The sequence below is a fragment of the Heptranchias perlo genome, chromosome 3 (genome assembly GCF_035084215.1).
Source record: "Heptranchias perlo isolate sHepPer1 chromosome 3, sHepPer1.hap1, whole genome shotgun sequence".
Classification (NCBI taxonomy): Eukaryota; Metazoa; Chordata; class Chondrichthyes; order Hexanchiformes; family Hexanchidae; genus Heptranchias; species Heptranchias perlo.
In genome coordinates, this window is record NC_090327.1 from 8,566,064 (window position 1) to 8,592,430 (window position 26,367).

General features: G+C 43.9%; 1 protein-coding gene across 1 annotated transcript; it reads right to left on the bottom strand.

Annotated features, from left to right (window-relative positions):
* Nucleotides 1-8,562: 8,562 nt before the first annotated feature.
* Nucleotides 8,563-25,341, bottom strand: LOC137305923 (NIPA-like protein 2). Its single transcript, XM_067974872.1, has 6 exons — nt 25,259-25,341; nt 19,068-19,203; nt 16,118-16,206; nt 15,023-15,086; nt 14,636-14,730; nt 8,563-9,489 (listed from the first exon to the last, which is right to left on the bottom strand). The coding sequence occupies exons 1-6, from the start codon at nt 25,272-25,274 to the stop codon at nt 9,380-9,382; spliced, it is 510 nt and encodes a 169-aa protein (XP_067830973.1). The 5' UTR covers nt 25,275-25,341; the 3' UTR covers nt 8,563-9,379.
* Nucleotides 25,342-26,367: the final 1,026 nt, after the last annotated feature.

The window sequence follows — 26,367 nt, forward strand, 5'->3', positions numbered from 1 at the left end:
CAGCATTGTTAGCTAGATGGAAGCATAAAATTGCAGAGATATTAATAGATTAAGTGGATAGACTGGAGAAGCTGGGGTTGTTCTCCTTGGAACAGAGACGGTTGAGAGGAGATTTGATAGAGGTATTCAAAATCATGAAGGGTCTGGAGAGAGTAGATAGAGAGAAACTGTTCCCATTGGCGGAAGGGTCAAGAACCCGGGGACATCTCGGCCTCCTCCCGATATTCCCACCATCACAGAAGCCAGTCTTCAGCCAATTCGATTCACTCCACGTGATATCAAGAAACGGCTGAGTGCACTGGATACAGCAAAGGCTATGGGCCCCGACAACATCCCGGCTGTAGTGCTGAAGACTTGTGCTCCAGAACTAACTGCGCCTCCAGCCAAGCTGTTCCAGTACAGCTACAACACTGGCATCTACCCGAATGTGGAAAATTGCCCAGGTATGTCCTGTCCACAAAAATCAGGACAAATCCAATCCGGCCAATTACCGCCCCATCAGTCTACTCTCAATCATCAGCAAAGTGATGGAAAGTGTCGTCAACAGTGCTATCAAGTGGCGCTTATTCACCAATAACCTGCTCACCAATGCTCAGTTTGGGTTACGCCAGGACCACTCGGCTCCAGGCCTCATTACAGCCCTGGTCCAAACATGGATAAAAGAGCTGAATTCCAGAGGTGAGGTGAGAGTGACTGCCCTTGACATCAAGGCAGCATTTGACCGAGTGTGGCACCAAGGAGCCCTGGTAAAATTGAAGTCAATGGGAATCGGGGAAAACTCTCCAGTGGCTAGAGTCATACCTAGCACAAAGGAAGATGGCAGTGGCTGTTGGAGGCCAATCATCTCAGCCCCAGGACAGTGCTGCAGGAGTTCCTCAGGGCAGTGTCCTAGGCCCAACCATCTTCAGCTGCTTCATCAATGACCTTCCCTCCATCATAAGGTCAGAAATGGGGATGTTCGCTGATGATTGCACAGTGTTCAGTTCCATTCGCAACCCCTCAAATAATGAAGCAGTCCGAGCCAGCATGCAGCAAGACTTGGACAACATCCAGGCTTGGGCTCATAAGTGGCAAATAACATTCGTGCCAGACAAATGCCAAGCAATGACCATCTCCAACAAGAGAGAGTCTAACCACCTCCCCTTGACATTCAACGGCATTACCATCACCGAATCCCCCACCATCGACATCCTGGGGGATCACCATTGACCAGAAACTTAACTGGACCAGCCATATAAATACTGTGGCTACAAGAGCAGGTCAGAGGCTGGGTATTCTGCGGCGAGTGACTCACCTCCTGACTCCCCAAAGCCTTTCCACCATCTACAAGGCACAAGTCAGGAGTGTGATGGAATACTCTCCACTTGCCTGGATGAGTGCAGCTCCAACAACACTCAAGAAGCTCGACACCATCCAGGATAAAGCAGCCCGCTTGATTGGCACCCCTTCCACCACCCTAAACATTCACTCCCTTCACCACCGGCGCACTGTGGCTGCAGTGTGTACCATCCACAGGATGCACTGCAGCAACTCGCCAAGGCTTCTTCGACAGCACCTCCCAAACCCGTGACCTCTACCACCTAGAAGGACAAGAGCAGCAGGTACATGGGGACAACACCACCTGCACGTTCCCCTCCAAGTCACACACCATCCTGACTTGGAAATATATTGCCGTTCCTTCATCGTCGCTGGGTCAAAATCCTGGAACTCCCTTCCTAACAGCACTGTGGGAGAACCTTCACCACACGGACTGCAGCGGTTCAAGAAGGCGGCTCACCACCACCTTCTCAAGGCCAATTAGGGATGGGCAATAAAAATGCCGGCCTCGCCAGCGACGCCCACATCCCATGAACGAATTAAAAAAAACATAGATTTAAGGTGATCATCAAAAGAACCAAAGGTGACATGAGGAAAAACTTCTTTACACAGCGAGTGGTTAGAATCTGGAATGCACTGCCCGAGGGGGTGGTGGAGGCAGATTCAATCATGGCCTTCAAAAGGGAACTGGATAAGTACTTGAAAGGAAAAAATTTGCAGGGCTAGGGGGATAGGGTGGGGGAGTGAGACTAGCTGGATTGCTCTTGCATAGATCTGGCATGAACTGGATGGGCCGAATGGCCTCCTTCCATGCTGTAACCTTTCTATGATTCTATGAAGTGAATGGGCAAAACTGTGGCAAATGGATTTCAATGTAGGGAAGTGTGAGGTTATCCACTTTGAACCTAAAAAGGATAGATTAGAGCACTTTCTAAATGGTGAATAGTTTGAAACAGTGGAGGTCCAAAGAGAGCTAGGGGTCCATGCACATAGATCATTAAAATGTCAAAGACAGGTACAGAAAATAATCAAAAATGGTAATTGAATGCTGGCCTTTATATCTAGAGGACTAGAGTACAAGGGGGCAGAAGTTATGCTGCAGCTGTACAAAACCCTGGTTAGACTGTACCTGGAGTACTGTGAGCAGTTCTGGGCACCGCACCTTCGGAAGGACATATTGGCCTTGGAGGGAGTGCAGCGTAGGTTTACTAGAATGATACCTGGACTTCAAGGGTTAAATTACGAGGAGAGATTACAAAACTAGGGTTGTATTCCCTGGAATTTAGAAGATTAAGGGGTGATTTGATTGAAGTTTTCAAGTTTTAAGGTGAACTGATAGGGTAGATAGAGAGAAACTATTTCTGCTGGTTGGGGAGTCTAGGACTAGGGGACATAGCCTAAAAATTAGAGCCAGGACTTTCAGGAGTGAAGTTAGGAAACACTTCTACACACAAAGGGTGGTAGAAGTTTGGAATTCTCTTCCACAAACGCCAGTAGATGCTAGCTCAATTGTTAATTTTAAATCTGCGATTGATAGATTTTTGTTAACCAAAGGTATTAAGGGATATGGGGCTAAGGCAGGGTATATGGAGTTAGATCACGAATCAGCCATGATCTCAGTGAATGGTGGAACAGGCTCGAGGGGCTAAATGGCCTACTCCTGTTCCTATGTTCCTACCTTTTCGACCAAGCTTTTGGTCACCTGTCCTAATATCTCCTTATTTGCCTCGGCGTCAAATTTTGTTTGATAACCACTCCTGTGAAGCGCCTTGGGATGTTTTATTACATTAAAGGTGCTGTATAAATGCAAGTTGTTGTTGCTTCTGATCTCCATCCTGCGTACAACTGTGGCATCAGCTGAGGAAAGGATCAAACTTGATTGGGATTTCGCCACCACCACCACCACCATGGACGAATAGCTTGCCAACTACCTCACAATGACTACTCGGGTGAAGTACCAGGGGTGGTTGGTACCTGTGGAATCATCCTAGCATATGCTCAGGCCTTCAAGAAAGGCAAAGAGAAAGCTTGCATTTATATAGCACCTTTTCATGACCTCAGGATGTCCCAAAGCACTTCACAGGCAATGATGCATTTTTGAAGTGTGGTCACTGTTGTAATGTAAGGAAACGCAGCAGCCAGTTTGCACACAGCCAAGGCCGCACAAACAGCAAGGAGATAAATGACCAGATAATTGGTTTTAGTGGTGTTGGTTGAGGGATAAATGTTAGGCAGGGCACCAGGAGAACTCCCCAGTTTAGAATAGTGCCACGTCCGACTGAGAGGGCAGACAGGGCCTCGGTTTAACGTCTCATCCGAAAATCAGCGCCTCTGCCAGTGGCAGCAGTGCACTGAAGTGTCAGCCTAGATTATGTGCTTCAGTCTCTACAGGTTTGAATCCACAACCTTCTAACGCAGACATGAGTGCTACCCACTGAGCCAGGGCTGACATCTTGGGGAGAAAGCCTTTATAAAACACTGGTTAGGCCTCAGCTGGAGTACTGTGTTCAGTTCTGGGCACCACACTTTGGGAAGGATGTCAAGGCCTTAGAGAGGGTGCAGAAGAGATTTACTAGAATGGTACCAGGGATGAGGGACTTCAGTTACATGGAGAGACTGGAGAAGCTGGGGTTGTTCTCCTTGGATCAGAGACGGTTAAGGGGAGATTTAATGGAGGTATTCAAAATCACGAACAGTTTTGATGGAGTGAATAGGGAGAAACTGTTTCCAGTGGTAGAAGGGTCGGTAACCAGAGGACACAGATTTAAGGTAATCTGCAAAAGAGCCAGAGGCGACGAGGAAACATTTTTTTACGCAGTGTGTTATGATGATCTGGAATGCACTGCCTGAAAGAGCGGTGGAAGCAGATTCAAAAGTAACTTTCAAAAGGGAATTGGAGAAATACTTGAAGGGAAAAAATTTACAGGGCTATGAGGAAAGAGCAGAGGAATGAGACTAATTGGATAGCTCTTTCAAAGAGCCGGCGAATGGCCTCCTGTGCTGTACCTACTATGATACAATTAAAGTTGAGTGGGAAGAAAAGATACTACAGCAGCGTTGTACCAAATGTATGATATGATGGCTGTTTGTGGAATACTGTTTTAAACTGGCAATGATAGTGACAGGCTCATTTATTTTTAGGTTTTAAAAAATGAATTGTTCAGACAGGGACTGTAAATCAAACCACAAGTGGTTTAGTTATGTTTTGTAGTTACTGGGTAAATCTCGTTCAGTTAACACCCAGTAGCGTGCTCATAGCCCAGTTATAAACACCATGGGGGCGATTTTCACCCCTCTGCCATCCTGTTTCTTCAGCATGAATTGAGCAGTAACGAGATGAAAGTTATGCCCGCGGGTCGACTTAGGCGGCCAGTGCTCCCGATCAGAAACAGTCAGGAGCCTCGTGCAGTTATTTAAATTGGGATCCTATCATGTAAAGGGCGGACAAATCAGCGATCCTTAAAGGGACTGCTGGAGGCCGCTCGGAAAACATGAGCATTCCTCACAAAAATCATCCTGCCCACCGCCGGTCCCACCCCTGCCTCCCCCTCTCTCCCCCTCCCCACACACCACCCCGCAGAGCTCTCCCTGCCAGCTCGGCTGCACAGACGATCCAGTGGATTTCCTGTGCCTCATGATCATCGAGCTGCCGGTGCTGATTGAGCTAAATAATCGCTTTATTTAAATGAGACCCAATCACCAAAATCGATCAGGCCTCCCGCCGGTAACATCGGACGGGTGCTGTGATCCAGAGGAGACGTTCCCTCGGTGCCAGTTGCCCGCCGGTATCTTGCCCAAGTGTCTCTATAAGAGTGCGGCTAGGTCAGTGAGTGGTGGCAGCCTACGTGGCCAACCCCCAGTTCAGTCCTCAGTGAAAGTCCACGCCCATTCTCTGTCCAGTCGGGGTTACTGAATTGCAAGCAGGAGCCGGAACCCTGGGTGATTGACCCTTCCTTAACTCGGGAATGTTTGAGGCCAATGGTAGCACCCTTACTGCCACCTTGGCTGAAGCCAGCTAAATCTCTACAAACTGGGAATGGGACGTGAGATCGTATGGGATGGGTGACTCGCCTAATTGTGGTCTTTATCAACTGAGTTATTAGGGGAGTGCAATGGTCCAGTTTTTATAAATAGTCCATTTTTCCATTGACTTTTGTGTCTTGTGATGTAGAGGCATTGGTTAAAAGTTTTTGAAAAATTTAATCAGCAAAGAAAACATCAGAACTCAAACAATGATCCTACCCATTTTGGCTACGTTTGTTTTTTTTTGACTTGGCAAAAGATGACAACTATAGAAGATAGTGATCTGAATGTAATGAAATAATTGAGAACACATTTGAGAACATGTTTACACAGAATGTAGAATTTTGTTTTATAAGGTTCACAGATGTTCTCAACTTTCATGGTCCTTGTATTTGTTTTGCCTTTTTAGGTCTCTGTCCATGGTTCCCACTTCTTCAGGTGTGAGGGTGCAGAGGTCTGGGGTACGATGAGTTGCTCTACCTCTTCCATCAGTGATGTTTTTGTGAAGTGCTCTCAGCGTGTAGCACTCTCGCCTCTGAGTCAGAAGGTTGAGGGTTCGAGTCCCACAAAATCTAGGCTAACACTCGCATGCAGTACTGAGGGAGTGCTGCACTGTCAGAGGCGCTGTCTTTCAGATGAGACGTTAAACCAAGACCCCGACTGCCCTCCCAGGTGGACGTAAAAGATCCCATGTCACCATTTTGAAAAAGGGCAGGGGAGTTCTCCCCGGTGTCCTGGACAATATTTATCCCTCAACCAACATCACAAACAGATTATCCTGGTAAAGGCACAAATGCTACAAATGCTACAAATTTCACATTGATGTTTGTGGGATTTTGCTGTGCACAAATTGGCTGCCACGTTTCCTACATTACAACAGTGACTACACTTCAAAAAGTACTTCATTGGCTGTAAAGTGCTTTGGGAAGTCCTGAGGTCTTGAAAGACGCTATATAAATGCAAGTCTTTCTTTCTTTACTTTCAGTCAAATACAGTACCTGTTTCTGGCTTCTTGAAAAATGCCATAAGCATTCATTTAGCTAAAACCATTTTATTTTGCCTCTTAAAATGAGTTACGTCGCAGAACTGCTCATGGAGTAATGGGAGATCAGAACTGTTTCCAAAGCATTAGAAATGTTGTTTTTAGCTCCAGCTGGGTTAGGAATTGAGGGGTACAGCGATTGACGTCAGTCCCCCAATCAAATTTTAAAGAGGAACTGTCAGTCATGTACAAACTGAACCAATCACACATCATTGTTCTATTTAAAATTATTCTTCTCTCCGGCCTGTACGCAATGAAACTTGCGATGCGCCTATTTTTCGGGTGAGGACCAGCCACTGAAGGGTCCAATATAGCGCACCGTGGCTGCAATGTGTCCTATCTACACGATGCACTGCAGCGACTTGCCAAGGCTTCTTCCACAACACCTCCCAAACCCGTGACTTCCACTGCTTAGCAGGACAAGGGCAACAGGTGCAAGGGAACTCCACCACCTCCAAGTCACACACCACCCTGACTTGAACATACATCGGCCGTTCCTTCATCGTCGCTGGGTCTCAAAATCCTGGAACTCCCTGCCCAACAGCACTGTGGGAGAACCTTCACCACACGGACTGCAGCGGTTCAAGAAGGCGGCTCACCACCACCTTCTCAAGGGGCAACTGGGCATAGACAATAAATATCGACCTTGCCGGAGAGGCGGACATCCTGAAGAATGGATTTGTAGAAATTGATGTTGCTGTGATGTTAGAATGCTCCCCCGTACTTAATTTCCCTGGGTCTCCGCCTGGTAAAGGCACAAATGCTACAAATTTCACCGAAAGTGAGACTCGGAAGGTTTGTCCAGTCCCATCAGATTAAGAGGAAAAAGTGCTTCCTTTTCAGGGCCAGCAAGGAGGGTTAGTGCTTTTGGACAACAACCAGCAGGCCCTGAAGCCAAAAGCCACTACCAATGCTGCAGGAACTATCGGAAGTATTTTAATAGATTCATACAATCTTACAGCACAGAAGGAGGTCATTTGGCTGATTGTGCCTGTGCTGGTTCTTTGAAAGAGCAATCCAGTTAGTCCCACTACCCCAGCTCTTTCCCCATAGCGCAGCAATTTTTTTCCTTTTCAAGTATTTAAAACCTTGGTTGACCACCCTTCAAGTAATGTGAACAGTTCTGGTCTCCATATTACAAAAAGGATATAGAAGCAGTGGAGACTTCCAGAACCGAGAGGGTACAACTGTCAGGAAAGACTGAACATGCTGGGGCTCTTTTCTCTGGAAAAAAGACTGAGAGGTGACCGGATAGAGGTCTTTAAAATTATAAAGGGGTTTGCTGGGGTGGACATAGAGAAGATATTTCCACTTGTGGGGGAGTCCAGATCCAGGGGCCATAAATATAAGATAGTCACTAATAAATCCAATAGGGAATTCAGGAGAAACTTCTTTACCCAGAGAGTGGTGAGAATGTGGAACTCACTACAACTTGGAGTGGTTGAGGTGAATAGCATAGATGCATTTAAGGGGAAACTAGTTAGAATCATAGAATGGTTACAGCACAAAAGGTGGCCATTCAGCCCATCAAGCCTGTGACAGCTCTTTGGATGATCAATCCAGTTAGTCCCTTTCCGCCGCTCTCTTCCCGTAGCCCTGCAAATTTGTTCCCTTCAAGTATTTATCCAACTCCTTTTTGAAAGCCACGATTGAATCTGCTTCCATCACCCTTTCAGGCAGCGCATTCCAGATCATAGCTACTCGCTACATAAAAAAGTTTTCCCTCATGTTGCCTTTGGTTCTCTTGCATGAGTACATGAGGGAGAAAGGAATAGCAGGACATGCTGATAGGGTTAGATGATGTAGAGTTGGATGAGGCTCGTGTGGAGCATAAACACCGGCATAGATCGGTTGGGCCGAATGGCCTGTTTCTGTGCTGTAAATTCTATGTAATTTCCTTTTGAAAGTTATTATTGAATCTGCTTCCACCACCCTTTCAGGCAGTGCATTCCAGATCATAACAACTTGACGTGTAGAAAAAATTCTCCACATCTCCCCTCTTGTTCTTTTACCAATTATCTTAAATCTGTGTATAGATTATATCTACTATATAGTTGACCAGTTAGTAAAATGTTTTGAACAGGAAACCATTTTATTCACAATGACAATAGAACTTTATCATTTGAAAGAATCAAATATTAAGTAAATACTTGAAAGTAACTTAAAAATAAATATTCCATCCTATAGATTAAAATAATAAATGACTGAACTTTGTAATTACAGTACTTAAGGTTGTGGGTTCAAAGTCCCACTCCAGAGATTTGAGCACATAATCCAGGCTGACCCTCCTAGTGCAGTACTGAGGGAGTGCTACACTGTCAGAGGTGTCGTCTTTCGGATGAGACGTTAAACCAAAGCCCATCTGCCCTCTCAGGTGGTAGTAAAAGATCCCACGGCACTATTTCAAAGAAGAGCAGGGGAGTTCTCCCCAGTGTGCTGGCCAATATTTAACCCTCAACCAACATCACTAAATCAGATTATCTGGTCATTTATCTCATTGCTGTTTGTGGGATCTTGCTGTGTGCAAATTGGCTGCTGCACTTCCTACATTACAACCGTGACTACCCCTTCAAAAGTACTTCATTGGCTGTAAAGCGCTTTGGGACATCCTGAGGTTGTGAAAATCGCTATATAATTGTAAGTTCTTTCTTTCTTAAGATAATCTGCACCATTAGCCTAGAATAGTTGCCATCGATTTTCCTCTGCAGTTCCATTGACTGAATCAGCCAAGCTGGCGTTCTCCTTAAATGTATTTTACAGAACAAATAAAATAAATAATGGAATGAATTTTTGTCTTGTTTCTTTGCTTAAACCTTGGAATAAATATATATCTGTTTGTCAAGAGTGGTTTTCAAAAACTAAATAGTACAACCTTTTCAGTCCAAAATGAATTGTCCGATATAAAACAAGGCCAAGAATATCTAATTTGATGAGGTGTTAAGGTTCAGTTAATATTTTGCTTGAATATTAAATCCATTTCGATCTGTACTTTAATAGTTATCTTGCATCTTCACTCTGAGAGTCATTAGTCCGTTCTTCAACACATACAGTCCCATAAGAATTGACGTTGCTCAGCTCTGGCTGGATTTTGTCTGTGCTTCTTTGCTCTGCCGAAAGAAGGAAAAATGTGCTTAAGTATATTTTTTTCAACATTTAATTGTTTCTTTAAACTGGAATTAACATCAAAACTGTCATGTCCACTGATAATGTCGCTACTCATATTATTTTCTCATCTCTACTTATGAAGGGGTCAAAGTTGCTGTACCTCTGAATCCATTTCCTGCAAATCTGGACTTTTGAGAAATGTAATAGAGATTTCTGTACTTTTATGAGGTTGGAATTTAATTTTCAACAGTGTATTATAACCAGTTATGTTTCGTGCTCACTGCCTTATGCGTTGTCATTCATGCAAAATACAGCTTTAGAAATAAACACAAAAATAGGTTCATCAGAGACTAAGGAATTTCTTTGCAATGATGACATTCTGAAAAGAGTTATTTAAACATATACTTCCGTTGGTTCCCTTCCCATGGAATGTGTCAGCCAAGGAGTGTTGTCAGGGAACATTTGGAGAGAGTGGGTTTGTTTCCAATGACAAAACTCCAAGCAAAACATTCTAATGCACTAAGAGATGGGTTAGGAATGACAGTATATCTACAAACCTATTGGAAACATTTGTCAGCCAATATTTTGAAAGATTTAGTAAGTTAAATGAAGAGATAGCTCCAAAATTCCGAGTTTCAATAGCAGATGGTTAGAGGCGGGGTAGAGGTGAGTGATGTTACGGAGATGAATTAGGCAGTTTCTGTGATGGAGAGGGTATTGGGTTGGAAACTTAACTTGAAAGGGTTGTATATTTAAATTATGTGGAGTATCCTAATTATTACAGGGGTATCGCACAGCTATAATATGATCAGACATTACTAAAAGTCTCGCTGATGAATTTGTCTTGCAGCTGTCTCCCAGGTTAGTCACCCTGCTTTGTCCTCCTTATGTCCTTTAAGTTTGTCTGTCTTGAGGGGTTCAGCTTCTGACTCAGTTTCCTCCTCGCAAATTTCAATTTCCAGGCCTTTCTGAAGAATGAATTTGAAGAGTGAAGGACAGAGTAGGACATCACAATTCATGAACATTGGCAGCAAAGTGGAGGGAGTCCCCAGGCCTATCTTAGGTATCTAAATCTTCTTTCAGCGTGTCAATGGCCTGTTCAGTTTGAATTCAAGTGCAGATGTGAGCCTCATTGTAGCATTCCTCCACTTCACTTTTACAATAGTGATAGAAGCCACAGTGGTCTTGGATACCGGTATATCCAAAAATCCCGCCCTTGATTCTGAAAGATTGCAAGAAGACTGCACTGTCAAAGGATGAATGAATCATTGCAACTCCCTGCATACTGTCCAGGAATATGCAAAACCCTGTCCCTGTATTCAAACACTAATTGAACAATTAGGGGGTGACATTCCTTTCAGTTCATATAATGGGCTGACAACAGGGCACATGAGAGCAATCTATAGCTCCAAGCACTCATGGAAACCCATCAATCTGATTAAAGTGAATTGCCAACTCAACCATTTGTCTTAGGATCATAGCAAGTTACTGAACAGCAAGTTATTGGCCCATCGTGTCCCTGCCGGCCGAAAAAGAGCTATCCAGCTTAATCCCACTTTCCAGCACTTGGTCCGTAGCCCTGTAGGTTACAGCACTTCAAGTGCACATCCAAGTACTTTTTAAACGAGTTGAGGGTTTCTGCCTCTACCACTCTTTCAGGCAGTGAGTTCCAGACCCCCACCACCCTCTGGGTGAAAAAATTTCTCCTCAGCTCTCCTCTAATCTTGATCCTGTAAGGGACTGGGCTGCCCTGGGCAACAAGATATCATTATTTGCTTTATACAAGAATGGACAGCAAATGAACTCTTTAGTGGTTAGGAAATTAAGTGCTGTAATGACTTTCTGAGCCACAGTAAACACAATTCTGCTTCTTGAAGAGGTTTGCATAGTTCCCTGTAGGATGGTGCAAAGTTCTTCCAGAGGCTCTGGGCTTGAACTGTAGTTTCCTTATGCATAACTCCAAGGAAATATTCAATTAAGATCTTCTGGGTCGATAGGACCTGTTGACTGGATATCTGTGGGAGGGTCAAGATCTCCTGCAATGCCGTCATATGAGCCTGGTCTCCCAGCTTCTATGCTGTTTCTCCTCCAACATATATATCACAAGAGGGGAATCCCCATTGGAAATACCATACTGCAGTCTTACAGAACCTTATCGGCTAATTCCTGAAACAAAAACTAGTCTTAAGGGAGACTTCCAAAAGAAGCTAGGAGCCTCAACAATATAGTGCAAAAAAAAACCAGCAATGAGTCCTCATAAATTACCACAATGAAACACTGCAATTAACCTTTAAGAACCCAGCATTAGCCTTCAGCTACTGATCTAAGTTACGCCTGTTTTAAAGTGGCTTATCTTAGATGGGCGGTTCCGAGGACTGAAAAGACAGAATCTAAGATGGACAATGTCATCCAGTCTAAACCCTTCATGTGAACAGCTGCACTCTTGCCAGGGCAGCTGCACCTTCCTCCAGCCCTCAACCCCAACGGGATTTATAACACCACTTGAATCGAGATAAACCCGGCGAGTCCAGGCTACATCCCAAATTCACGATCCTTCCTCCGACTCCCAGACAGGTCGGTTGGGTTTCTGCCTTACGAAACCATCAGCATTTCGGGGCTACAGTAAAAATCACTTTGCGGGTGAAATGGAAAATGCGATTCTGGGGATTGTCAATGAATGCTGATTTCGTTTATTATTCATTCTTGGGCTATCGCCATTGCTGGCAAGGCTGATGTTTATTGTCCATCCCTAGTTGCCCTTGAGAAGTTGGTGGTGGGCCTTCTTTTATAACTGTTAATTTTCACATCATAAATGATATTTCGTTTGTGAGGTGAAAATTAACTTGACTCAATTTTTAAAAATATATGAGAAATTATAAGGCAACTTCAATTCAATTTGGCACCAATTACTGGTCCTGGGTAGTGCAAATGAAACACTTCCATCTCAGCCATGTGGGTGCATGTATCTGATGAAGCAGTCACTGGATCCATATTCTATGCATGTGCCAACTGTGCCTTTACTGTGCCAAGTGGAATCTGCAACTCCCCCCGCCTCCCAATTAACCTTTGAAATAGAAATAGAATGGGTCCTTTTTTTGCAAGTACGGAACCAGCAAATCATGGGTAGCTTTAGCCCAGAAGATCCTTGTAGAATAATTTCTGATGTATCCTTTGTAACTACCTCTTTATTGCAGCCTCTGTGCTTGGAAAGGCTAAGATTCATGAATTGTGTGCACAATTAGAATTATGAACAACTACAATTAGAGCAGTGTATTAAAAGTGTTAAATGTATTATTGCATGATATTGCAATAAATTCAAAATCAGAAGTATATTTTACACAAAGGGTTTTTTTCCTGCCCATCATTGTTCATGTGTTCAAATGTAAATCTCTTTCCTCTATTGCCTCGAACTGTTGGTATTGAGGGCTCACACCAGAGCTGACACTTCATCTATCAGATGGGTAACAATACAAAGGGCCTTCCTCATGCTTACCACTGGATCCCCGCTCATGACTAAAAATAGATACGGTTCCAATGATCTTAAGGTGCACCATCACAAATCTTCACACTCCTGAAGACATTCTTGATTATCTACTTCTTGTCACAGTTAGGTAAAAAACTCGTTTCATCTAAACGGTGCTGAGGGGAGAATATTACAACTTAAAAGTTTTTTAAGATCTGACTTATGTGATAACTTTCCAAGTCCCAGGAAACCTCTTTCTTTATAACTCAGTAACACTGAGGCATCACTATAATAGGTGCATGTGTTATGAATGATTTCAACCATATCCATTTTTAGTCATGAGCGGGGATCCAGTGGTAAGCATGAGGAAGGCCCTTCATATTGACTTAGGTCAAGATTTGCTTCACATTGGTCCCAAATTTAACATAAGAACAAAAGAAATAGGAGCAGGAATAGGCCATACGGCCCCTCGAGCCTGCTGTGCCATTCAATAAGATCATGGCTGATCTTCGACCTCAACTCCACTCTCCTGCCCGATCCCCATATCCCTTGATTCCCCTGGAGTTCAAAAATCTATCGTTCTCAGCCTTGGATATACTCAATGACTCAGCATCCACGGCCCTCTGGGGTAGAGAATTCCAAAGATTCAAAACCCTCTGAGTGAAGAAATCCCTACTCATCTCAGTCTTAAATGGCTGACCCTTTATCCTACGACTATGTCCCCTAGTTCTACACTCTCCAGCCAGGGGCAACAACCTACCCCCTCAGAATCTTATATGTTTCAATGAGATCACCTCTCATTCTTCTAAACTCCAGAGAGTATAGGCCCATTCTACTCAATCTCTCCTCATAGGACAACCCTCTCATCCCAGGAATTAATCTAGTGAACCTTTGTTGCACCGCCTCAAAGGCAAGTATATCCTTCCTTAGGTAAGGAGACCAAAACTGTACACAGTACTCCAGGTGTGGTCTCACCAAAGCCCTGTACAATTGCAGCAAGACTTCCTTACTCTTGTACTCCAACCCCCTTGCAATAAAGGCCAACGTACCACTTGTCTTCTTAATTGCTTGCTGTACCTGCATGTTGACTTTCCACATGTTCCATAGCTTTCTGCAGGTTTTGCAAGTGATACATTGTCAAATTTTAATTGACATTGATAAGAGACAATTTGGCAATGGGGTTGTATTATATTAATATGATGGGATTTGTGATGTAAAGGTGAAGCCAGAAATTGTGCTCACTGTTTGGTGCTTTATCTACCTGACCCTTTGATATAGTCAATTAAAAAAAAACCCTGGCTTATCTCTAAAATCTGGCTGCTCCGATGGTCTGCAGAGGTGTTACATCATGATGCATCAGTAGAGGATCCTGTAAACATCTCCAACCACAACTCCATGGGTGTTTGGACACCTGTCGATGGTGTTTCTGAGACCCTATTGTGGAACTGGCAATGCTTTTGCCTTGTGATAGCCAGGAACTGCCTGCAGTTGTGGCCAGGCCTAATAATTCCGAATTTCTTATATTCTCCAAACTAAACAAAAAACCACCAAAACGTAGTTTTGTTTGACTTTTTGCCATATTCCCAGAGTCCTATAGGCTGTGTTGTACTTAATCGCTGTCAGTTTCTTTTTTCGACTACGTTTTGTAAAATGACAAATATAATAACCAAATAAAAAGTTCATACTTGGAATAGTGCCCAAGTCAATATATGGGACTTCAGAGGTCTGTTTTTCTCTGTTTTTGGCTATCAGAAAAACTCCAAGGAATGACAGCATACACCTAGGAATATTGAAACAAGACATTACAGAACTACTGAAGACAAAACATGCACTCCACAGTATGACATCTTCATACAGTCATTTTTACACTATCCAAATGTACAAAACAGTTTAACTTGCATAAATTGTTCGTGCATGAAATCACTCCTTAGGATTTACTGCGAACAAAACAACTTCTAAAAACACGCGCTCAGATTTAACGAGCTGTGAGACAAAGGCACAAATGAGGAAAGTGGGAAGCAGAATAGAGGAGTGAGGGACTTCGCTTACTACCAGCTGGTATTGTCACTTACCCAAACAAAAACATAAACACATTAAGAATCGCAGCACCATGGAACTCCTGATAAAATATCACTCCTGCAGTTAAACAAAAAAAAACAAAATACAGGGCCATGGTTAGAATGACACATTTAATCTTCTACCAGTTTTCTAAGATTGACGGTGTTTAAATACTGATGAGGCAGTGACCCGGTGCACATTCTCAGATTTGTTTTCCAAATTTTATAACTTTATATTTATGATTAGACTGCATGCAATACTCTATATCATTCCTCTTGTTAAAGTGTATTATGAATGAAGTGTGTTGTGATAGTATCTCATATTCAATTGTATCTTCACATCAACTCGTATTAAGACAATACTAGTGCAAATAGTTAACAGCGAATAATTATGTACTTTCCCCATGATAACTTTCAAACCACAGGTAAAATCAGTGATCCGTGTTCTCGTCAGGGAAGCTTGAAGGGAGGGTGGGTCACAAACAAGGCCACAGCACTGTAGCCCTAATTCCACGACCTGCGTTCCCTTTGAGCATGGCCCCCTTGCTAGGGGGACAGGATCACTGCATTTACTCTCATACCAATGAAAGTGCAGCTCATAAAACGTCTGTTCTTTCCCCTTCAAACATAGTGAATGATTTACTAAAGCACTGCATATGTTCCGTCTACCCTCAATTTTCTCTTCTGAATTCAAAATTCTAGCAGGCGTTGCATGCTATGTGCCACTGAGTAATAATCCATTGCCTTGGTTGGTCTGTAATTTATGCTGGCTCTAGAATTTTCTTGTCTTAAACCGCCAAACAGCTTCTTGATAAACCATCAATTGATAAATATCTCAAGACATGTCTGTAAAAGATTTCGATACAGCAGGGTTGAAATGTACATAATGCATAACAAAGTGAATAGTCCAATACAGGTATTTGCCCACTTTCTTTTCGTGCCAGGAGGTGGGGACAGAAGGGAGCTTTGGACAAAGTGCCAAATCCTTTCTTAACAAAGTGAAAAGAAAGCTTCTGAGGTACTGCTACAGTCATTGACCCACGCTCTTATTCACCAGCCAGGATGGGATTTGATTCTCCAGCAGGAAGATGGTGAGATACATAACCATACCTGCTATGATGGCACTAGTTGTAAAGAAAACAAAGTTGATTGGCACCACTTCTGTTGCATTATAGAGCTGCATAGCTTGGTTCAAGAATCTGCAAGAAAACATTGTTGTTTTGTATAAGTAGCAAGTTCCAAATTCAGCTCACAATCCAATCTTTCCATTTTGTGACCTACAAAGCTTCATTTAAAACACTATAAAGAAAGAAAGACTCGCATTTATATAACTACCTCAGGACGTCCCAAAGCATTTTACAGCCAAGGAAGTATTTTTGAACTGTAGTCATAACATAGGACGGCAGCTAAACACGGCGCACAGCAAGGTCCCACAAACAGCAATGTGATAACGACCAGATAATCTTTTTTTTAAGAGGTGTTGGTTGAGGGATCAATATTGGCCAGGACATCAAGGAAAGCTCCCCTGCTTTTCTTCAAAATAGTGCCATTGGATCTTTTACATCCACTTGAGAGGGCGGACGGGGCCTTGGTTTAATGTCTCATACGAAAGACGGCACCTCTGACAGTGCAGCACCCTCTCAGTACTGCACTGGAGTGTCAGCCTTGATTATGTGCTCAAGTCTCTGGAGTGGGTCCATGAACCCACAACCTACTGACTCAAGAGGGGAGAGTGCTACCACTGAGCCACTGCTGACATTATAACAATGCAGGACTGAGGGAGTGCTGCTCTTTTGGATACAATGTCATTGCAGTGGGAGTATCAGACCTCAAAAGTGAACATTTAGGGATTGGAGCTGGAGAAACAGTACAACCAGGAACAGTGTTTTCGTGAGAGGGGTAAACGCTAAGGAAGGCGAAGGAAAAGGGGATACTGGCTGGATTAAGGTTGGGAAAAGAAACAAGGAAGGTAGAAAACCTTGCGTAACTACCCAACGAACAGACACCGGGCACTGTTCAGTACTGCAGAAGGTAATAAGGACCTGGAAGAAAAAATAGCTGGAAAACCAGAGCGGGCAGTCTGGACAAAGCAGCAGGAATGCAGGTCACGGGGAGACTGTATTCATAAGTGATTCTTTGTTCAGGAAAGTGGATAGCCATGTTGTCGTCAGGACAATACGTACAGGACAGTGAGCTGTGTACCTGGATCTAGAGCAGTTCATATTAACCACAGTCAGCATGGATTCAGAAGGGCAAGCTCCTACCTGACCAATCTTCATTGAGGAGCTAACAATCTAAATGCACAATGGGATGTCATATGACAACAACTTGCAATTATATAGCGCCTGTAATGTAGTAAAACATCCCAAGGTGTACCTCAGGGCTTGAGAGACAGCTATAAATATGTGCTCATGATAATGACAATGCCTGAACCCTTTAACAGAAGCCCTCCAAACGGGGGACTAGAACTCTACTGTAGGAGCTCTCTTGCTCGCTCACCACCTTTGAAGACGTCAGGGCTGATTTCTAGATTGGGTGTTCCTGGAGAGGAGTGGTCTTTGCAGGGAGCAAGGGTCAGGAAATCGCGGGCCCACATTGCCACATTTTCTACCCAATTAAATTAATGGGAAACAAAATTCAAACCAGTGAAAGGTTATTTTAGTATTGATATCAGGGAATTCTTCACACACAGAGTGATCAGAATATTCCATAAACTCCCAGATAGAATAGTGGAGGCCAAGACCCTGGAATAATTTTTTAATAAAAACAATTGGATGCTACAATGGGAGGATGTTGGGATCTCTCTGAGTGGATGAATTCGGATGAGCTGAATGGTCTTTCTCATCGGTAATACATTTGTGAGACGGAGGATCAATTCCCCATGCACTGGGACAGCTGAGTTCTTCATGTCAGTTGTCCTGCTGTGAGGAGTTGCTGGGCAGAGGTCGGGTACCTGCCTGTGCAGAAAATCAGAGGGAGAAACATCCTCAAGCTGCTGTCATGTGTCAACTCACATGGTACGACATTAGTAAACAATTTTACAACACCAAGTTATAGTCCAGCAATTTTATTTTAAATTCACAAGCTTTCGGAGACTTCCTCCTTCCTCAGGTAAATGTTTACCTGAGGAAGGAGGAAGTCTCCGAAAGCTTGTGAATTTAAAATAAAATTGCTGGACTATAACTTGGTGTTGTAAAATTGTTTACAATTGTCAACCCCAGTCCATCACCGGCATCTCCACATCGGTACGACATTAAACATTGGATGAGACGTTAAACCGAGGCCCCCGTCTGCCCTCTCAGGTGGGTGTGAAAGATCCCATGGCACTATTTCAAAGAAGAGCAGGGGTTCCCCCCTCGGTGTCCAGGCCAATATTTATCCCTCAACCAACATCACTGAAAAAAAAACAGATTATCTGGTCATTAGCACACATGATATCTGTGGGATCTTACTGTGTGCACTTTTGGCCTACTGCGATTCCTACATTACAACAGTGACTACACTTCAAAAAAGAACTTCATTGGCTGTAAAGCGCTTTGGCACGTCCTGAGCTCGTGAAAGGCACTAAATAAATGCAAGTTCTTTCTTTTTATTGGAGAAGGGCTCAGAGCAGGTTTCTGTTACACTATCTCAGACACAGCTCATGCAAGGCTGGAACAGCACCTGCACTGACTCTAAGGGACAGAGAGAATTTCATTCCCTGCTCTTTTCAGCCTTTACGGTGTCCTGCACTATGGTCCTTCAACTCAGCTTCTCAATTTGTTTTTTTTAAAGCAAAAGCACCATTCAAATGTAAATAACTTGCTCACCAATAAAGCAAACTTGTTTTTGCAGATGTATTTGGTTTGGAAATGCAGAATGCTTGCACTTGTCTATACCGTCATATTGAACTGTTTCTCTTAATTTATAATCCAAAGTATTTCTGAAACATTCATACTTCCCCAGAGCCACTGATGCAGTGGGAATGCTTTTAATTTCCTTCATTGAGACAAAGACTGGAATAAAACATTCATGTTAGCCTCGTTTTCCAAACTGTTTTCTAATAACGCTGGTCACTTACTGTACTTGGAAAATACAAGAAGAGATCATAATAAGAAGCATCACATAGAATACGGGGTACTGGAACTGCAGCTGACCCTTAATGGAGCTTGTCACCATCCCAGACACGGCCTTTACTGAGATCACGGTCATCGAGGCTGTAAAGCACACAATCAATATCGATTATTAGGCTTGAGTAATAATCAGCGACATCATCCGAAAACACAACATCAGGTTCCACACGGACGCTGACGACACCCAGCTCGACCTCACCACCACCTCTCTCGACCCCTCCACTGTCTCTCATTTGTCACACTGCTTGTCCGACATGTGCAAAAATTTCCTCCAACTAATTATTGGGAAGACCGAAGCCATTGTCTTTGGTCCCCGCCACAAACTCCATTTCCCCATCCCTCTCCCAGGCCACTGTCTGAGGCTGAATCAGACCGTTCGCAACCGTGGCGTACTATTTGACCCTGAGATGAGCTTCCGACCACACATCCTCTCCATCACCAAGACCGCCTACTTCCACCTCCGTAATATCGCCTGTCTCCGCCCCAGCCTCAGCTCATCTGCTGCTGAAACCCTCATCCATGCCTTTGTTACCTCTAGACTTGACTATTCCAATGCTCTCCTGGCCAGCCTCCCATCTTCCATCCTCCATAAAATTGAGCTCAGCCATAACTCTGCTGCCTGTATCCTAACTCGCACCAAGTCCCGATCACCCATCACCCCTGTGCTTGCTGACCTACGTTGGCTCCCAGTCTGGGAACACCTCGATTTTAAAATTCTCATCCTTGTTTTCAAATCCCTCCATGGCCTCGCCCCCTCCCTATCTCTATAACCTCCTCCAGCCCTACAACCCTCCGAGATATCTGCACTCCTCCAATTCTGGCCTCTTGCGCATCCCTGATTTTAATCGCTCCACCATTGGTGGCCGTGCCTTCAGCTGCCTAGGCCCTAAGCTCCGGAATTCCCTCCCTAAACCTCTCCGCCTCTCTGCCTCTCTCTCCTCCTTTAAGAGGCTCCTTAAAATCTACCTCTTTGACCAAGCTTTTGGTCACCTGTCCTAATATCTCCTTATGTGGCTCGGTATCAAATTTTGTTTGATAATCACTCCTGTGAAGCGCCTTGGGACGTTTTACTACATTAAAGGTGCTGTATAAATGCAAGTTGTTGGTGAGTATGCAAAAGTAAAAAAAGAAGGCATTTCATTTGCAGAATAAGAAAAGAAAGACTTGCACTTATATAGTGCCTTTCACATCCTCAGGACGTCCCAAGGCTCTTTAAAAACAATGAAGTACTTTTTGAAGTGTAGTCACTGTTGTAATGTAGGAAACGCAGCAGCCAATTCGCACACAGCAAGGTCCCACAAACAGCAATGTGATAATGACCAGATAATCTGTTTTGGTGATGTTGGTTGAGGAATAAGTATTGGCCAGGACAGCGGGGAGAACTTCCCTGAAAGACTTCCACAAGAGTTGTGCTGCAGCTGGACTCTGTGCCCTGCATTCCGGAGCACCAAGGCAGAGCAGGATCGGTAGCATGATGCCCCTTTTACACTTCTCCTCTCTTTACCCCGTTGATATTGTAGTAAAGGATGCATAGCCCTCAAGAGTCTGTGCCGTAATATCAACAAAGAGCCACACATCTATCTGAAATCTCAGCTGTAATACACATTACACAGAATTTACTGCACAGAAACAAGCCATTCAGCCCAACTGGTCTATGCTGGTGTTTATGCTCCACACCAGCCTCCTCCCACCCCTTTTCATCTAACCCAATCAGCATATCCTTCTATTCCTTTTATGTACTTATCCAGCTTCCCCTTAAATGCATCTATTCAATTCGCCTCAACCACTCCATGTGGTAGCGAGTTCCATATTCTCACCACTCTCTAGATAAAGAAGTTTCTCCTGAATTCCCTATTGAATTTATTAGTGACTATCTTATATTTATGGACCCTGGTTTGGACTTTCCCACAAGTAGAAACACCTTCCCAACGTCTACCCTATCAAACCCCTTCGTAATTTTAAAGACCTCTATTAGGTCACCCCTCAGCCTTCTCTTTTCTCTCATGTAAACGAGCACATAGCCCTCCACAGCATGTGCTCTAATATAAAAGGATCTCAAATCCTTCTGAAGCCTGTCCTGTGATTTAAACAAAGGAGAGTACATCACCCCATTGACAGTGCTCTAATATAAATATAGAAACATAGAAAATAGGAGCAAGAGTACGCCATTCGGCCCTTGGGCCTGCTCCGCCATTCAAAATGATCATGGCTGATCGTCTAACTCAGTACCCTGTTCCCGCTTTTTCCCCATATATCTTGATCACTTTAGCATTAAGAAATATATCTATCTCCTTCTTGAATACATCTAATGACTTGGCCTCCACTGCCTTCTGTGGTAGAGAATTCCACAGGTTCACCACCCTCTGAGTGAAGAAATTTCTCCTCATCTCGGTTCTAAATGGCATACCCCGTATCCTGAGACTGTGACCCCTGGTTCTGGACTCCCCAGCCATCAGGAACATCCTCCCTGTATCTAGTCTGTCTAGTCATGTTAGAATTTTATATGTTTCAATGAGATCACATCTCATTCTTCTAAACTCTAGTGAATATAGGCCTAGTCGACCCAATCTCTCCTCATACATCAGTCCTGCCATCCCAGGAATCAGTCTGGTGAACCTTTGTTGCACTCCCTCCATGGCAAGGACATCCTTCCTCAGATAAGGAGACCAAGACTGCACACAATACCCCAGATGTGGTCTCACCAAGGCCCTGTACAACTGCAGTAAGACATCCCTGCTCCTGTACTCAAATCCTCTTGCAATGAAGGCCAACATACCATTTGCCTTCCTAACTGCTTGCTGCACCTGAATGCTCGCTTTCAGCGACTGGTGTACTAGGACACCCAGGTCTCGTTGCACCTCCCCTTTTCCCAATCTATCAGCATTCAGATAATAATCTGTCTGTCTGTTTTTACAACCAAAGTGGACAACCTCAAATTTATCCACGTTATACTACATCTGCCATGTTCTTACCCACTCACTCAACTTGTCTAAATCACATTGGAGCCTCTTTGCATCCTCCTCACAGCTCACATTCCACCCCAGCTTTGTGTCATCTGCAAACTTGGAAATGTTACATTCCCTTCCCTCATCCAAATCATTGATATATATTGTGAATAGCTGGGGCCTAAGCACTGATCCCTGCGGTACCCCACTAGTCACTGCCTGCCACCCAGAAAAAGACCCATTTATTCCTACTCTCTGTTTCCTGTCTGTCAACCAATTCTCAATCCATGCCAGTATATTCACCACAATCCCATGTGCTTTAATTTTGCACACTAACCTCTTGTGTGGGACCTTATCAAAAGCCTTCTGAAAATCCAAGTACACCACATCCACTGGTTCTCCCCTATCTATTCTACTAGTTACATCCTCAAAAAACTCCAGTAGATTTGTTAAGCATGATTTCCCTTTCATAAACCCATGCTGACTTTGTCCAATCCCGTTAACACCTTCCAAGTGTTCTGTTATCACATCCTTTATAATAGACTCTAGCATTTTCCCCACTACTGATGTTAGGCTAACTGGTCTGTAATTCCCTGTTTTTTCTCTCCCTCCTTTTTTAAATAGTGGGGTTACATTTGCCACCCTCCAATCTGTAGGAACTGTTCCAGAGTCTATAGAATCTAATAGGCCTGAAAAGCAGCGCTAAAACAGAAAGGCCACCAGAGTGCGGGCTATGATTTTAAACAAAGGGGCATGGATTTTTCCTGCGACATCGTTGCGATATAAATGAGCCACATCTTGGGATAAGCAAAGTGCTACCGGTGGTAAATGTAAATGCTCGCTGCGTGGAGTGAGCAGTGGGGTGTCTTTTTTTGACAGAGATGTTCATAATTGAGTGTTTTGGGGTTATTTTGTTTGGTTTGTCTGTTCTTTGATATGGGGAGGGTGTTGAAATGATCCCTGTATGGATTGATACAGGTGATATTTGTGGTTAAAGGATTGTTGATGTCCTTGATTCAGCAAAGACCAACAATTTTTGTGAGCCTTGAGAACTACTGCAGGATTCACAAGGGGCCATAACCTTAAAATTAGAGCTCGGCCGTTCAGGGGTGATGTCAGGAAACACTTCTTCACACAAAGGGGAGCGGAAATCTGGAACTCTCTCCCCCAAAAAGCTGTTGAGGCTGGGGGCCAATTGAAAATGTCAAAACTAAGATTGATAGATTCTTGTTAGGTAAGGCTATTAAGGGATACGGAACCAAGGTGGGTAAACAGAGATAGGATACAGATCAGCCATGATCTAATTGAATGGCGGAACAGGCTCGAGGGGCTGTATGGCCTACTCCTGTTCCTGTGATTCCTATGTTGTACTGAACTAGCATATTGAATATTATGACATGACGCTTAATTCTATTATAGCTTGAAGAGTCAACATTCCCTCCCTTCCCCAAATACCCTCAAAGCAAATAATGCTGCAGGAATGTTAGATCAGTCAAACCTAATGCTTCACCCATAACTTGGGCTCAAGATACCACAACTTCATTGTTTTTTTTGGCTGAATAAATTAATACAAATATTGCCTGCCCCACTCTCAGCACATCAGGTGGGATTAACTCCGGTTAAACCAATTTATATTATAATCGTAACCATCACACTATGGAGTTTAATTTGTGTGCTTCAATTTACCAGTGTACTGAAAATAATGCACTGGGAACGCTTGCTGCAATTCGGATTGGGTGTTGCAATGGGCTAAAACACTTTCACCTTTGGAACCAGGGTATAAATCCAGTGGGACCTCCTTCTCCTTGAACCTTTCTCTTATCGGCTGACTATAAAGGCCCTGCATGAAAGGAGTTTAGCAGTCGCAGTTCAAGTTTGGTAGCTGGATGGGGGCCTACTGTAAAAATTGCCAATTTCGTTCATCGAAACCACATGAAGAAAACAGTAGCACACTTCTGTGTTTGGTTTTAAGGCCGCATTGTTGGGGTAGAGTAGGAAGAGGATCTACGCTGCATCTGACCATTCTACACCTGACCCGAAAGTGCTTAATGCTAATAGTGGATCTAGGCCGACGTTCCCAGTGCAGTACTGAGGGAGTGCTGCACTGTCGGAGGTGCCGACTTTGGGATGAGACGTTAAACCGAGGCCCTGCCTGCCCCTCTCAGGTGGATGTAAAAGATCTCATGGCACTATTTCGAAGAAGAGCAGGGGGGGGGGGGGTTCTCTCCAGCGTCCTGGACAATATTTAATCCCTCAACCAATATCACTAAAAAACAGATTATCCGGTCACTATCACATTGCTGTTTGTGGGATCTTGCTGTGCGCAAATTGGCTGCTGCGTTTCCCACATTACAACAGTGACCACACTTCCAGAAAAAGATTTTCATTGGTGGTAAAGCGCTTTGGGAGGTGCTGAGGTCATGAAAGGAGCTATATAAATGCAAGTTCTTTCTTAGCATGAAGAAAAAGCACCAAAAGTCTAAAATATTAAAAATAACCTTATGCTACTTTATAGTACGGCACAGTGTTCCAATGGCAAGTTGGTGTATTGCATACAATTTCCGGTACGACAAATTACCAATCTCAGCGACACCATTATCAGGAGGTAGTGACTGTAAGCTAGCCACATTCCTATAGGGAAAGAGAAACCTGTCGTCTCCTCTGAGGGGCTGTTTTAATGAGCACTTCCTCACTGAGAATTTGATTTGTGTCCCGTGGTTTAAAAAAAAGAAGAAAGGTCTCCAGAAAAAACAAATTTGAGGGCGAATTTGGGCCTCGTTTCACCCCTTCCTTCGGCCCGAAACAGGCGCAAAAAGATCGAATTTCGCAGAGCTTTGTCCCGTGCCTGAAATATGTCTGATGCCGTATTGGCTCGACCTTCAAAGCAATGCAGCCTCTTAGAGGTGAGTAACCACAAGGGGAGGGTTCCCTGGAGTGACAGTCAGGGTGAGCCTCTTAATGCATTAGCACATTCACTTCACCCACCATCAAACAGAGGATCAGAAGCAGCTTTTGCAGCAGCCTGGAAGCTGCGCTCTTCTGGTTACCTTAGTTACAGCCTGCAGCGTCTGGCGTCTGGGGTGGGGTGGTGGGAGGGATGGAAATTAGCTGGTCCCATTGAAATATTTTCCACGTAAACATGGGAACAGTATTAAAGGCAACCTGCGGCTGGTCCCCTGGGTGTTAGCCCTTACCAAGTATTGAAGACATCAACAGTAGGATCACTATGTGTTTCAGACCTCTTTTCGTATAGAGATACAGCAAAATACAGAACAATGTAATTTCCAAAGCCTGCAAGAAAGCAGAAACAAGACAGTGCCTTTATAACGCTGTACGGTTGAAATTCGGTCTCAAACATAGAGAATTTGATTTGTGTCCCATGGATTAAAAAAAAGAAAGGTCTTCGGAGAAAACAAATTTGAGGGCGAATTTGGGCCTCGTTTCATCCCCTTTCTCGGGCCCGAAACGGGCGCAAAAAGATCGAATTTCGCGGAGCTTTGTCCCGCGCCTGAAATATGTCTGATGCCATATTGGCTCGACCTTCAAAGCAATGCAGCCTCTTAAAGGTGAGTAACCACAAGGGGAGGATTCCCTGGAGTGACAGTCAGGGTGAGCCTCTTAATGCATTAGCACATTCACTTCACCCACCATCAAACAGAGGATCAGAGGCTGCACTTACTCATTCAAATTCTCCCAATAGAATGACCCATATTGGCTGCTGAAGAAGGGAAAACCTTTTAAAATATAAATTCTGTTCAGCGCTGTGCGAGCAGGAACAATGGCATTATATGTTAATTGTATCCATGTGATTTATATCAATTAGTGTTAATTGTATTCAGGTGGTGGGTATCAATTGGGGTCTCTCTTGTATCCATATATAAGAGAGCTTATCTAGGGGGTGGTGTGGGTGTAATGGTTGATCTCTGTGAATAAAGGCTTGGAAGCAGCTGAAGACCAGGCTCTCGTATTGTATCCTTCACCATCGGGCTATCCAGTTTATAATATTCTAACTTTTACCTGTGATTTGCTTCATTTTTGGTTAGAAATAGTTTCAAAGAACAACGGTAACGGTTTCAACCATTCCCTATTCTTGCACTAATAGTCCCGATTATTCCCTCGCCAATCAGAAATCGGTCCGGCTCAGGAATTTTCCACGTAGTGTTATCCCTTAGTGTGGCCACCAGGAGGGACCCACGTGCAGCGAGTTAGACTGTAAGGGAGCTAATCATCAGCATTAATCGAGCCACGCCAAACGTGCAGAGCGATTCAGTTCCTTCGCGCTGTCAGACTCAATATCTCCTCC

Excerpts from the sequence above, each read along its gene's own strand:
- LOC137305923 (XM_067974872.1), bottom strand. Across the intron at positions 14,731-15,022 it reads GTGTTTATGTTTTTGTTTGG|GTGTATGCTGTCATTCCTTG; the intron begins GTAAGTGACAAT and ends CAATATTCCTAG. Across the intron at positions 9,490-14,635 it reads TGACTTGGGCACTATTCCAA|AGCAAAGAAGCACAGACAAA; the intron begins GTATGAACTTTT and ends TTCTTTCGGCAG.